We start from the raw sequence: 14752 nt of genomic DNA on the forward strand, positions 1-14752 counted from the left end.
TTATTTATTTTCCAAGCTTCCTAACTTTACATACTTTTTTCTTCCTATTCATGCACTTTTTTTTTTTTTGGGGGGGCGTATTATTGGTGGGGGTGGGGTACTTATATAAATTGCAATCAAACCCATCTGCCCGAATAGCTTTGATTTTTCCCCCTTCTCCTCTCGTTGATTAGGGTTCCTGACATTTGTGCTCGAAATCAATGAAGTGTTGGTATCAGTGATGACAAAGGTTGCTTTCAAAGCTTCCAATCGAGCCCAAGACATCAAGAACGGCGATGCTTTATTTGTAATTTTTGTTTTTTATGTTATTTTCCGGATGAACCGAACTCGGGAATTTATTGGCCCAGTACCTAATTCGGGTCAAGTCGTTTTCTAATAAACGCACGTTCTGTCCCATGTATGAATGACACGACCCTTGTCGTTCCTTGGACTCAAAGCAACAATTACTGTCTTTCACATCGATCTCGGCTATAACCTGGGCTGGGCGGCTACCTTTGTGTTTTGCTCTTCTTCATGTTGTCAAGAAATCTTCGCTCGAAGCGGGGAACATGTCATGCTAATTAGGGTTTCGGAAAGATGCTCGACAGGAGACTTTGGAGATTCCCGAGTTCCTAAGCAGTAATTACGCACGAAATTCCAGGGAAAGATAAAGAGGAATTCTTCGTGATTAATCTAATAAAATACGAGGAGAAAGAAATCGCGGGAGGAATCTTGTATGGAAGTTAGGGTTGAAACAGAGGAGAATAGAATAGAAGAACATGAAGAGAATGGAAGCTGGCGGAGAACACGTCCTAAATATTTAAAAAAAAAAAAAGCTCTGAAATTCGAATTAGATTAGACGACATATTTTCTTCCTAATCTTTTTTTTAATGCTTGATTAACAGATTGAAATCGCATCTGCAGCAGCCGGAAGTAAGCACTGGAGCAGTCTCTATCTTCCAAGAGTTTGGTGTGTGACATTGGGATAGTAGATTATAGTAACATGAGGTGGCGGACAACCTTGAGATTTGCAAACTTTGTCTTCGGTTTCTACGTACTTAAATACACTAGTGGACGTGTTGTTTTTTTTAACTCAGTAAAACCATGTGCTTAGATCAAAACATTACTAGCAATATCACATTCAAAACCCCAAAATAACGTGAACGACGTAACTCGTGAGAAGGGCGAACAACATCGACACATGAATTACATGGATGAAATCTTGAAGTTTGAAAATAAATCATCGAATTAGGTAAAAGGCTAGCGATTCGCGAGTATCAGAAAAATGATTAGTTTCTAATATTGTATGTCAAGCATATCATGTTCTTTTAAATACGTATAAGTAGCCAAACGGGTACAAGACGTAGCTCAAAACGTGGTTGATTAAATGGTGACTTTTGGACTCGGGAGTTGGTGCTTAATTTGGAGCTTTTTCCAGCCTTTAGCTCTTCACGCCTGCCAAATCTTGAGTTTCTCCGGGAACGACGTTCCAACTTTTGCGCGCTTCGACACGGAAGATAACCCCAAATTTAATTATTACTGATTTCTCACATTCTTCAACTTGCTTCAGAATTAATGCATGCATCCTAAGCTATCATTAGCATCACTATACTCTAAGCTTTTAGTACCGAAACAAAAGACCGCGACAAAATGAGCTTTAGTACCGAAACAAAAGACCGCGACAAAATGAGCTTTAGCATGTGTTTTTTTTTTTTTTTTCCTTTTTTTAATTTTTTCTAATTTTTATTGCTATCCTCGTTTATTTTATTTTGGGAAAAAAGTCACAAACACCCCAAACTACATATATTTTGCTTGAACACCCCAAGCTATATTATTATTCACTGTGATAACCATTTGGTTTTCGGCATTCGTGTGGACGGATCTTTAACGGTTCTCATTGTTAGAATTTGACGAAGGGTAAATGCTAAAACAGGTTCGTGTTTGAGATTTCTAGTGCCACATAAAAAGGAATTTATAGTAAATGTATCCCGCCTATCGGATAATCTAATTCCGATATCGCTCGCGAATCCCGCAAAGAAAATAATTTGTAATGAGGTAATGCTTTTGCTCATTTGAAACCTGCCTATCAGAGATGTTGGAAGGTCACGGTGAAAGTGTCTCGATTTTGCATTATGCTCGATGTAATTTTTTTCACGTGTCATTAGACCTTTATTGATCGCAACAAAATGGAAGTAGTCTTTTTCCGCCTCTCTCTTTTGATTCATGTTAAAAGTGCAAGTAGACCATCTTGGACATAAAAAAGATTTGGTATGCGGCCGTTCAGTTTGATTCATCGAATGGGCATCTTGAGCATATATGCATTTAGACTCTGTTTGTTCCGCGAAAAATGACTTTCAGGCAAAAAAAAATTTGGATTTTTTGGCGCTTGGTTCGCGAAAAATAAGCTAGTTAGGAAAATATTTTCCACCCATGAAAAAAAAAAAAAAAACTCCTTCAAAAGTGGAGATAATATTTTCCTGTTTTTGAGAAAAAGAAAACATTTTCCCTCATCTTTGCTCCTTTCAATTACTTTACATATATTTTCTTTTATACTATTTTTTTCTTCCTTTCTTTCGTTTTCTTTTTTTGTTTATTCTTTTTTATTTTTTATTTCTCCTTCTTTGTCCTTCCACTGCGCACGGCTACTTCCTCCTTCTTCCTCCGGCGATCGCGGACCTCGGCAATGGCCGGTAGCTCGGTGATCAGCCATGATGCGGGCCCACAAGCTCGAGCTCGCCTGGATCTAGCGATGATTAATGGGGTATGTTTACGGAGGGTGCATGTGGCATGGGGCGCGCGAGAATGACAGGATCTTCCTTGCGAAAGTAGCCAAATCACTGAAAGAGTGTGTTTATAGATTTTCATACAATAGTTGTCAAACAATTTATATTTATTTATTTATCCATTGCTAAAAGTTTTAAAGCCAAAACCATATTTTGATATCAGCATGTCTTTGCTATTTCCTTTTGCTTGATTATCTTCCGTCGTGAAAATAAAAAACCATGTCTTGACAAGACTTTAATTGCGTTGTTTTTTTTTTTTTTGGTCCAAATTTAGTTTGCATTAAGGTTACTTCTCGTTAGATTGCAACATGATTGTATCCGAGTTTTGAGAGATGAATTTTGATATGTAACTTCAATTTAATTACGACGATGGTTGTGTAATTTCTCTTTCGCATTATTTGCCTGGATCTGGCGAGCTCGGACGAGCTCGAGATCGTCGAGACTAGCCGAGCTTCGAGCCCGTTTGCGGTTGGTCGCTAGCCGTCGCCGTTGCTGGTGATCGGCCGAAATCAAAAGGAAAAGAGAGAAAATAAAAAAAATAAAAAGAGAAAAGAGAAAAAATATAAAGATAAATACCTTACCAAAAAAAAAAATATAAAGATAAATAATTAAAAATTTTAATTCTTTAAATAAAAAAAAACTATTGAAAGGAGTGCATGGAGGAAAATCTAATCCAATTCTACATACCAAATGACGAAAAATATTTTTTGGATCTTTTTCATACTTGAGCCAAACACAAAAAAATATAGTAATTTTCTTGAAAATTGACTTCCCGAAAAATATTTTTAAAAAATGACATATTTTTCGTGAAACAAATGGAACCTTATATTATCTTGGAATCTATATGAATACCGCCAGTGCTTGTATTGGTTAATTTGTTAATTAGTTAGTTGCTAACGACAACAATTGTTCAATGTGTAAAATAGGTCCAACTTGGTCTTTACTTTCATGAATTGCATAATTCTATGTATCACGGTTAAAAGGGTCAATATGGGCCCATGACCCATTTTTGGACTCATATTTTATACAAATGAGTTGTATATGAGTCATAAGTTTTTGAAGGGCCAAGTAAAAATGAGCTCAAAAAGTTGAAGTTAAATAAGAAAGTTTAAAAATGGGTCACACAATTGAACCTATTTTCAATCCATTTTTGGCTCGTGACCATGAGCTTCCCAAGCATCACTTATAAATGGCTCTCAATTATATTAGTTTATACTATATATATATATATATATATATATATATATTTTACTTGAGTTGGGCCTTATATATATTTGTTTATATTTTTTTTATGGTAAAAAAAGAAAGAATGAAAAATAAAATTAGAAAAATACAAAAACTGTTTAAGTTGCTGCCTCGCCGATTGCCACCGCCCTCCGCCGGTCTCCATCGCCCTACATCGGACCCTCGCCATCCATCGACGGTCGCCATTGACCGAAAAAATATTTAAAAAAAAAATAATTAGAAAAATGCAAAACCTATTCAAACCGCCACCCACTGTCGGTCGCCGCTAGTCGCCGTCGTCCTCCAATCGGACCTCTCTGCCGCAAGTCACCAGCGGCCAAAAAAATGAAATTTTTTTAAAAAAATAGAAAAATGCAAAAACTGTTCAAGCCACTTGCTTCTTGGGCCCCGGGAGGCTATTAAAATAAAAAATAATTTTTTAAACAAAAAATAAAAAAATAGAAGAATGCAAAAACTGTTCAAGCCGCCGTCGTAAAAATAAAAAATAAAAAAAATGGTAAATTAATTTTTAATATAAAAATTTTTTTTGAAAAAAATTAAAAAAAATCACTAGATTTGTATTGCATGAAAGCATTTTAGGAATATCATTTTTCTCAACAAATTATAAGATAAAAATATTGCATAATTTGGTTAAATATAAAAGTGCTCAAGTAATACCGGCCGGGTATGGATCGTTAGAATTGTATTACATGAAAATGGGGCAAAGCGAGTTAAACTTGTCGAATATGGGTCGGACCATATTTGAACCGACCCAAACCACACCCGACGCCCCTGTTTGAAGCATCTAATCACGGTATTATATTGCTGGGAGGACAATCTGTATTGACCCGAGTTAAGCTCCTTAAAAGGATTACTCCGACGACATAACCCTCGTAAGGCGACGTCTATTATGACTCATGAGTGTGCTGTCCTGTCATGAGCAACCCAACGGGATCCCCTTTCGTTTCGATGTTTTGGTTCAGTTTGGTTCGGTTCGTACCGGCCCGTGCCATCCTTGAAGCCAATCTGAAGCCGCGCATTCGAACCTTCTGGCCCCACGAGAAAATCATTATTCTCGCGCTCGTTTAATTGGGTTTGGGCACAAGCCACACATCTACTAAAGGGAATCCTCCGGTGGTATAGCCTATAACGATTGGGCCCGTTCAGCCTCCTGGGCTCGGCTTAACAAGAAGTACTCTTAACAATCCGAATTTCTTAGTTAAGATAAGATCCGGAAAGCCCAATGGGCTTTCTAATTTTATGGGCCAAGGTAGCTTTACCGATGTCACTTTGCGAGAAAATTAAACAAATCCTGGTAATTTAATTAATTTTTTTTTTTAGTCAACAATATTTAAATCGTTTTGTTTTCTTTTTCCAAATCGAATATCGGAATCGTTCCAATATGAAGTGTTTTGATTGGAAAAGAAAGAAACATTTGGGGAATCCAATCACAAGCTGCCACATCCCATCGCTCCTGGCACACCACCGACACGACCCGTTGTCCGACGCCCTGCCCCACCATGGACCCTCCCCCTCCTCCCACCACCCTAACCGCCGCGCCACCGCCTCTCCTCCGCCGTCTCTCCGCCGTCGACGCCTCCCTCTCCGAGCTCCTCCACCGCCACAACTTCCTCCCCCGCCCCCTCTTCCTCCTCCTCGAGCTCTCCGCCGACTTCCGCCTCTTCTTCCCCGTCTCCCTCTCCCTCTACCTCTCTCCGGTCCCCTCTCTCCGCCCTCTCCTCGCTCCTCTCATCCTCGGCCTCCTCCTCGACCTGGCCCTCGTCGGCCTCGTCAAGCTCCTCTTCCGTCGCCCTCGCCCCGTCTACAACAAGAACATGAACGTCGCCGTCTCCGTTGATCACTACTCCTTCCCCAGCGGACACGCCTCTAGGGTTTGCTTCGTCGCCGCATTGGTCTACCTCTCGGCTAAGGCGATGGAGGGGGTCGTCGTCGAATCGAGGTCCAGCGGATTCGTGGATCGGTGGATTGCTGAGGGCAGTGAGCGGAAGTTCGTGGAGCTCGTGGTTTTGGTTGCTTCTGTTTGGGCGGTGGCGACGGCGGGTTCTAGAGTTTTGCTCGGACGGCATTACGTGTGCGATGTTTTTGCTGGAGCGTGCTTGGGCGTGATTGAAGGTTGGCTCGCGTATCGGTACCTGAGGTTGTAGTGTTTGAGGTAAGAAGTTTTTGTATTTCCTGATCTTGTTTAATTCTGATTGATAGATAGGTGAATGAGAGGGTAATTACTGTAATCTACTCATGACAAGATCATTTTAATGCAAAAATTTGTGTATCGTATGTCATTAAAGCCTGTCATGTTCTATGAATCATATTCTTCTGTAAGAATGTTGCGTTTATTTGGTGGATAACAACCTCACATTGGAGTAGAGCCACGCGTGTCACTGTGTTGCGGAGAGCTTGTTCCACAGTGAGCCGGTTGTTAGTTAAATGGTTACTGTAAAGTAGTACGGGTGGGATGTTGATTATGGATATCTGGATTTATCTAGTCAGTCACTTTAGGATTCTGCAGATGAGGTGCTCATTACCGACCATGTGTTACTGGCATCGGTTGGCCCCTCTTGTACAAGTATTGCCTTCGTCATGCTAACAGGCAAGCTATGCTGAGGTTTAAGAACACGAATTTCCGTTCTGACCAAAAAAAAAAAAAAGTACGTGAATTTCCTGCAAAACCCGGCTGCGACATGGCGATCTTGGATTATTGGTTTGTTGTCCATTTGCAACACTTGAGTAACAACGAATCTCCAGTCAGCAGTTCTGCTTGTGTTCTGCTTATGTTCTTCCAATGAATCAAATTTTGTGCAAGCCAATTGGAGGCAGTCTGTCGACAATTGGAAGGGCAGTCTTTGCACATACTGGTTGAAGTTCTCTTCCATAAGATCTTGGTCTTGGAAGTAATTTTTCCGTGTTCCTTTGGTTGCTGCATTCATGGGACCAATGTTGTGAGGTTTCACAGCTTGGCATCTGAAGCTGTCGTGTCTCATTTCCTTATTTTTCTTCAAAACCTCTCTATCGAAATCTCATTATATCAACATATGTTTTTGATCCATTGATCGAAGTCAATGATTGGTGAAGAGTGGGCCCCATGGTGGTTTGCGAAGTAGTCATGAAGATCTTGTAGTTTTTAATTGGTCATCTAGAATGGTTGAAGGTGAAACTTTGCAGTGGAAGGTGATCATGAGATAAGTCACTGGTGGATGAACCTAGGTTGATGGTGATTGTGGTCTCTTGAATTCACTTTCTGCACTCTCGGTAGTCCCGTCTCTTAGTTAAATGTTGGTCCAAGTCTTTGGAGGGAAGAGGAAGTCAATAGTTGGACAGGGTCTTGGATGACGATACATTATTGATTTGCCACCAGGCAGATAACTGGCAGCAGGCAAGTTGCAGTTAATTGGGTTGAAGTTGCAGGGCAATGTTAGCTCTTTACAAATAGAATCCTGCACAAGCTGCATGAGCATCCCTCTGTTCAATATACAAGCAAATTTATCAGTCCATTGGATTGGGTGTAATCATATTTGCAGTCTTTGAGTGCCATCTTCAGCTCTTTTGCAAGGAAAAACTGCCATCTTGAGCTCTGTCATTGTGGTGAAACATTATGGTGAGTAAAGGAAGTTGCTAGAGCTTATTAACTCTCAGGATGCAAATACATACTGAGAGGTTCCAACATGAGCTTAGGCTGATCTTACTTGTCTTACGAATCTTTGGACCTTACTTCATTTATTTCTTCGTGAGTTTGACATGTTTGCAGCGTCCATTGTGAGCTTTGAAGTTAGGTTTGGTTTGGGCTAAGCTCTAAGGGATGTAGGTAATTCGACGTTTTCCTTTTATGTGTCACATAGTTGTCAGATGACTTTGGGAGGCCCTTGAGATTCTTGTAAAATGCAATACCCATGAGGTCTGTAAATATTGGACGACATTGTGGAAGGCATCCAGTCGTCGTACATTTTGTATCTGATATAATATAGATGTATTTAACTCTTGCTCTGCTGCAATCCTCTGCATTCAAGTGGATTCGATTTGTGCGCTAATTTTGAATTTCTAATTTTTTTGGCTGAATTTCAGTTCGGCCCATTGGGTTTGAGCCCATGTAGTGCAGGGCTCCTTTTGGTTCCTCACTTCCATCCCAGGCTTTAATACCTACTAGCTGACATCCTAGATAGACGAAAGCCACTTGAGAAAAGAAAAGCTACTTTTCCTTAGCTTTTGGCTTTTGAGTAAGGCGAATATGAAAAGTGTTCCTCAAAGTGAAAAGTACATAATCATGGCACGTTTCTTGTTTGTTCTTTGAATATTCCTGTAGTGAACGCGCCTGTAAGGACAGTTTTAAAATGACTAACTTCCAGCTACTTAACAGCAAACAGCTACAACAAAAACTCAAAACACTTTCTGAAATTTTTTGCCTTTGAGGTCTGAATTGATCCTCCATCTTTAATGTGGTTGTGAATTGAAGTGTCAAAAAAAAAAAAAGGAAAAAGAAGAGGATCTTGTAAGTGGCAAATAGCATGTTCAAAAACAGGTCATGCAGGTGATGTTATAAGGGTGGCCTTTTGAGTTTTGGCTAGTAGAATTCTTGGTAGCCAGCAGCCTCTTTTCCTACAACTCCTTTGCTTCTATTGCTATAACATTACTGTTATCGTGAAATAAACTGAAACTTATGAATGCTAAAGTTCGTGTAAATTGTCTATCCTTGCAGAAAACTTCTAGCCATTGGTGGAGCAGCCACTTTCATGGCCGCTAGACGTGCACTAGAATCTGTGTAGTGAATTCTTTTTATGTACCAAGATTTTGAAGGAAATTTACAGAAAATTTTCAACTTGCTCAACTCAAATTATCTCGCCTTCTTGAGCTGAAGCGCGCTGTTGTCTCAACTCGATGTATCTTTGATGTTAAAATGAAGCTTTGTCAAGTACATCTTCTGGAGCAACGTAGTCTTTACTCATGTAGCTGTTAGCCTGATAACTTACCTAACATCTGCAAATTCGAATGATTTGATTCATCAGATTAATTGTTGTTGGAGCTCATTGATTGATTGCTTGCTGTCTGGGACATAACAAACCTCCTATATTGTTGCTTGCAATTATTTGTTTGCTGCAGCCATTCTAGAAACGAATGATTGAAAATGTGAACAATACCAAGGAAAAGGGACTTTGGTCTCTCTGCTTCTGAGATCGACCTGTTGGGTGGCTGACACCTAAGCCCAGAACAGTGCATGCATTGCTAGGGTTAATCATTACTTGGGCTCAGTGGATGCTGGATGGAGGCGTCTGGAATATCTTCTAGCTAAAGTGCGGGTTTCCATCTTATCATTACCTTTCCCTTGAGTTGTTCCAACTATGATGCTCATAAGGAGATAGACGCTTTTGAACTTTGAACATGTTTCCTTACAAAAGCTTGGGGTTCTCTTTGTCGATTGTCACCAGCATTAGTCAAATTCAATCATCTAGCCACTTTGGGGGATCCACTTATGGTAGGGGTCCTGGACACGAAGTGGTTCTCATTTGCTCTATGTTCTCTGGGATGGTCCCCAAACTTTTGTTGATAAAAAGTGGCTCTTGGACAACGAGTAGGTTCAGTTCTTTGGCTGTGGAAATTAGTGTTAAATCTTGTCAAAGTGGTGGGACAGCCTGCATATGCAAACACCAGCTTTTCTTTGCTTGAGTTTGGTCCTCGTTTTCGAATCCTAGAAGGCCCCGTTTTAGCGCATGTGAAGGAGCTTGCGAATTAGAGGATGTTTGAGAATGTTACACTATTTCGCACGAACTCTATTTGCTCACTGCTCGTAATCTCATGGTTCGACTGGGCCATACATGTCCACCATCCACAGAGCTAAGAGCAAATACTTTACATTAGGCCATGGATTATTGTATCCTCTGGTTCACATTATTCATTGAGGTCTGTAAAAAAGTTAGTTCAGTAGTTACGCAATGCCATTTTACTTGAAAAAGTGCCGAACAAATCGCAGATTGCGGCTATATTCGGCGAATTCATCACAAATAGGAAAGACGGTAATTGTTTTCAGGTAAGTATAGTTGTGAGCAAGTTACTGCTCGTTTTACTTGTCTCATATGCAATTTACAGCATCGTATCATCTACCTAGTTGCTACATCTGGTTCTGGTCATGGTCCCCTACCTGTTGCCCAGTTTGGAAGACCTGGTTCACCTGGATGCTTGACCGGTCAACTCTTTTCTCATCAGGGCACTAGTCAGAGGGACTTTTGTGCTTGGATTCTGACATATGTGGATGAAATCACAGAGCTCATGGATCAATTTTTCGCAGTTAGCCGTAGGGGTGGTACCTAGAAAATCATGCGATGCTAGCATGTGAGGCTAAATGGGTTTTGAAAGTCCAAAACTCTTACTGTGGGAGTTTGTGTGTGGCTGTGAATTGATTGACGCTGAGGAGTTCTGGCTAAGCCACATGCTCGGCAGCTCAGGACAGAGAGAAACCTTTTGTTCTTGTGGAAAAAGGTTTTCTTTTCCGCCCACCCCCCTTAGGACCACAAAGCCTTGAAGGAATGAATGAATTTTCACTTTCCGAGTTTACCCAAGGGTACCAATTCCCCATATGATTGCAACAGAACAGAGGAACCTGGACAGCTAGATTCAGAAAAAAAAGGGACTGACAATTGATCATTTCCATCGTTTTTCTTTTCCGCTTTTGTGAGAGAGAAAGGTTGGTAGAGTCTGCAAAAGATGAACTGTGTCTCTGCTTCAGCTGTTTCTCTTACCCCACCGGCTTCAATGTTCTGAGAATCAAAATCCAAGCATCTGGTTAGTACCTCCCTAGAGCATCTTCCACCCATTTGGTGGTTGCTGACTTTGGTTTCTCACCAATGTTACTGCATGATCCTCAACTTTTATAGACCCTAATCTATGTAGCATTAGCAGAAGTAGCAGTAGAGAGAGACGTCTCCATATACACAGCTAATGCATGCAATGCATGCATGTGCTATGGCCTTGCTCAACTACTGTTGTTCTCAGTGTAGTACTCCAACTCACCACAATAACTTCTGGTCCATCTTCTTTCTCTCTCTCTTCTTTCGCTGTTTCTTTTCCTGGGCATTATTGTGGATAGATATACTAGGCAAAATAATATAAGCAGCTGGATACACCAAATGAAGAACAAAGCAGAAAGAGAGGCCAGGCAGGAAGGAAGACAGAGCGAAGATGGAGAAATCATTTGATGTCTTGCCTTGAAAAACTAGGAAGCCTAGAGTTCTATCTCTCGAGGAAAATTTACACGGAAAATATAAATAAAGAAGCAAGAAAAAAGCAAAGCTGGTGCAGAAAGGTATTGTTTAAGTTCAGATTTCTTACTGTAATACCGCAGTTTGTCTAAGTTTCATCGTAGTCAAGTGTAAAACATTCTGAAATGCGGTATTCCTTGTCCTTGCAACTAAATGCAGAGTTTTGTAAGATGAACCATAGTCATTAAAAAAAAAATCACCACATACAGCTTTACTTCTGGCCTATTTTTTTGTTTTTTCTGGAAATATAGGTCGGGTCGACATCGTAGGACACGATTTTATATATATATATATATATTTTTTCCCATCTCTCTGCCAATGTAGGGGCCGGCCTCTGGCAACAGCTCGGTTGAAAGAGGAACCCACTTCTTTGGTCCATGTCAAACGCTTCCCCATATATAATATCTTTGACTCTCACTGACAATCCTTAACAAGATCCTGTACATTTGTACTCACTTTGCTACATCGAGAGCCTCTCAATTTGTGATCCAGAGTGAATTCACTCGTTTTGGTGTCGGATCGCCACACATCGGCTTGATTGTCGAGGGCAAGTCAAATTAACCATAATGATCGATCTCAATTCTTCTCTTCTTCGCTGAAGTATCCAATGCTCGATACCCGCCCCGATTATTGAAGAGATATGAAGGAAAAAAAAAATACGCTCTCCGAGTTTTTAATCGTTTGTGGATAATACTTAGTCTTTAAAAGAGAATTTACAAACACCTGTTTTGCCCGAGGTTGATGGTGTTTCACAAAAGCCATTGTCTTGATAGGCCAGCCGGTCGATGTCATTAGCAATAGCAACCTCGAGTCACCCTCAGAACAACGTGGTAGTTGCACGGGCAGTCCTGTAGTAGCTTGTCACCCTCTTTGACCTAAGATACTCAATGCTCTTCAAGACTTTCTTTTCTTTTGGCCCCAACTCCAAAAAGAATGACTTGACGCTTATTGAAAGGAAATGAACGACTCAACCACTCCATGTATGTCCACTCTTTGAGGGTTCAATATGGCAAATGATACCACATGACATGGGGCCAATCTAGGTATCCACCTCGCGTGTTCGCTAAGTCATAAGAGAGGGCAACAACGACATTGGCACGATAGATGGGCGATCGAGAGCATGGGTAGGTATGGATCATCGTAGCATTTCCATTTACATTTTATGTCACATGGAGCCTTTGTGTGACAAAGTTGGAACCAGAAACCCGACCGATTGCCTTCAAACAAGGTATGCATATCGTGGTGATCGAACCCCCCCAATCGATTCCCACTTCGCAGCCTTGGTTCAGTGAAACTACTCAGGTTGATGATTGAATAATCACATGAGGAAAGCATAGTGTTAGTTGCGGATTTATGCATTTAACCCTCGTTTTAGAAGTTAGACTAATGGTGCATTTGTTTTACAGAAGACTTAATGATGAATGATAATAGTTTTCATGGAAATCATTTCTTTTCAAGTAAAATAGTTAGTTTTCCTTTTGTTTGGTGGTTTAGGGAATTGTCAAAAAATGAAGTTGTTTTTCCCTAATATAAGTTTATTGTTTTCAATTCATGAAAAACGTTTTCGTTGATCAATAGTTTTCTATCATTTAAATGTCGAAAGGTCAAAAAATAAATTTCGAAAAAATGTTTTCCTTTCGAACAAAAGAATCTTAATCCCTAACTTTCCATGGTGATGAGAGCTTCACGCAAGATGGGATGATCCCCAACATGGAGAGAGGGGGAGGGAATGGGGAAGCACATGTAGTGCTGGGGAGACACATAATTGCGTGATTTGATTTGATGTAAAATATAAAATCGACACTCGATGAGAGCTTCGGTCCGGACATTGGCGTAGCCATGGGGACCCTTTGCTAGTGCGAAATTGAGCTGTTTCCCAACTGGAAAATTGTTGGTTTAATGCTCTCCTTTGAAGCGATGAGATTGTCCTTGTTAGTATCACAGGGTGTCTCACTTTCGATTATTGTTTAGTACTTGCGGAAACATGGATTTGATTGCCCGTTTTCTGACCTTTGACTTAGCCCCAATGGAACCTTTGTTGTTTCGATTATTGTTCAGTACTAGTTGAAACACGGGTTTGATTGCCCGTTTGTCGACCGCCGACTTAGCCCCAATGGGGTCTTGATTCTTTCGATTATTGTTTAGTACTCGTGGAAACGCGGATTTGATTGCCCGTTTTCCGACCGCCGACTTAGCCCCAATGGGGTCTTGGTTGTCTCGATTGTTGTTTAGTACTTGTGGAAACACGGATTTGATTGCCCGTTTTCCGACCGTCGATTGTCGACTTAGCCCCGATACGGTCTTGGTCGTTTCGATTATTATTTAGTGCTTGTGGAAACACGGATTTGATTGCCTGTTTTCCGAACGTTGACTTAGCCCCAATGGGGTCTTCGTTGTTTCGATGTTGTCTCTTGTGCTCTTCAAATTCGAAATTTCAAGTGATTTAAAAGGCTTTTGCTTCAATTGCAAATGAATTCGAACAGGTGTTCTTAAAAATTGTCCTCACCCCGAGAAATTATAATTACTATTGTCAGAATTAGGCGTACAAGCACAACGAAATAGAGAGTAAATGTGAGAAAGAGAAATTGAAAAACAAGATTTCTCTTGGTTTCAACTTTAATTTAGGACTATACTCAACATAAGATTCCACTATAATTAACATCTCCCATATCTCTGTCACAACTCTCGATTATAAAAGAAAATGATCATATACATCAATAGTTATTCATGAGCTTAATCTCTAAACTACCGATAAAATACGGACTCAAACTATAAAAACCCTATGGTGTCTCGAGGGCGCTGCTCCTTTGATCATTTCTTCCACACTACGATTTCTCGAGTTTTTTTTTTTTTTTTTTACATAAGTCTCATGTATGAGAGTCCAAACTCAGGCATAGAAGATCCGACCAAAAAAAATAGAAAACAGTAAAACTGAGACATAGATGACCCATTAGAGAAGACAACCGCAGAAAAACATTTCTGGCATGAAATATATGTTATCTGTGTGACTTTATTAGAGGCACATTTTACAGCTACTTCTATATCGATGCCAACCATGATCACCGCAGCCTATGTCGGAGTATCTTCTGACAATGATATCGCACCCAGCTCGAAACCAGGGCTTGGCACATTTGTTTTTTTTTTTTTTTTCCTCAGCTAGTCATTTTCCAGTTTATTTGTGCTTAGATTTTTGGATATTTGTATATTTATCAATACCCGATGTGTTCACGATTGATTAATTTTCCGAATATCGTGTTTAGAAAGAGCAAACGTAGAAGCAAACAAATAAAAGCAGACATAAATTAAGACGGAGACAGTTGTTTGTTAAATATATGGGAGCACACATACAATGCGGTTGGAATTATTCAGATTCCTTATCCAATTTCAATTTGGTGGAAGCTAGTTGAGCATCCAAATTTGATCACAGCTATATGGTCGATATAGCCTGCATCGTCAGAGTCTAAGATAGGACAGATTGCAGGTGCATCACGCTGTCGCAAATTT

General features: G+C 40.2%; 1 protein-coding gene across 4 annotated transcripts; it reads left to right on the forward strand.

The window, feature by feature from the left end:
- The first annotated feature begins 5400 nt into the window (after window positions 1–5400).
- On the forward strand, window positions 5401–11624 carry LOC115736979 (probable lipid phosphate phosphatase beta). 4 transcript variants are annotated; one of them, XM_030668905.2, is made up of 3 exons: window positions 5401–6159; window positions 6595–6613; window positions 6651–8044. In XM_030668905.2, the coding sequence occupies exon 1, from the start codon at window positions 5507–5509 to the stop codon at window positions 6149–6151; it is 645 nt and encodes a 214-aa protein (XP_030524765.1). In that variant the 5' UTR covers window positions 5401–5506; the 3' UTR covers window positions 6152–6159; window positions 6595–6613; window positions 6651–8044. The 4 variants fall into 4 exon arrangements, with proteins under 4 accessions (XP_030524765.1, XP_030524767.1, XP_030524768.1 ...); XM_030668907.2 differs by lacking the exons at window positions 6595–6613; window positions 6651–8044 and adding an exon at window positions 11573–11624; XM_030668908.2 differs by lacking the exons at window positions 6595–6613; window positions 6651–8044 and adding an exon at window positions 10080–10096.
- Window positions 11625–14752: the final 3128 nt, after the last annotated feature.

This window comes from Rhodamnia argentea, chromosome 9 (assembly GCF_020921035.1).
Source record: "Rhodamnia argentea isolate NSW1041297 chromosome 9, ASM2092103v1, whole genome shotgun sequence".
Lineage (NCBI taxonomy): Eukaryota > Viridiplantae > Streptophyta > Magnoliopsida > Myrtales > Myrtaceae > Rhodamnia > Rhodamnia argentea.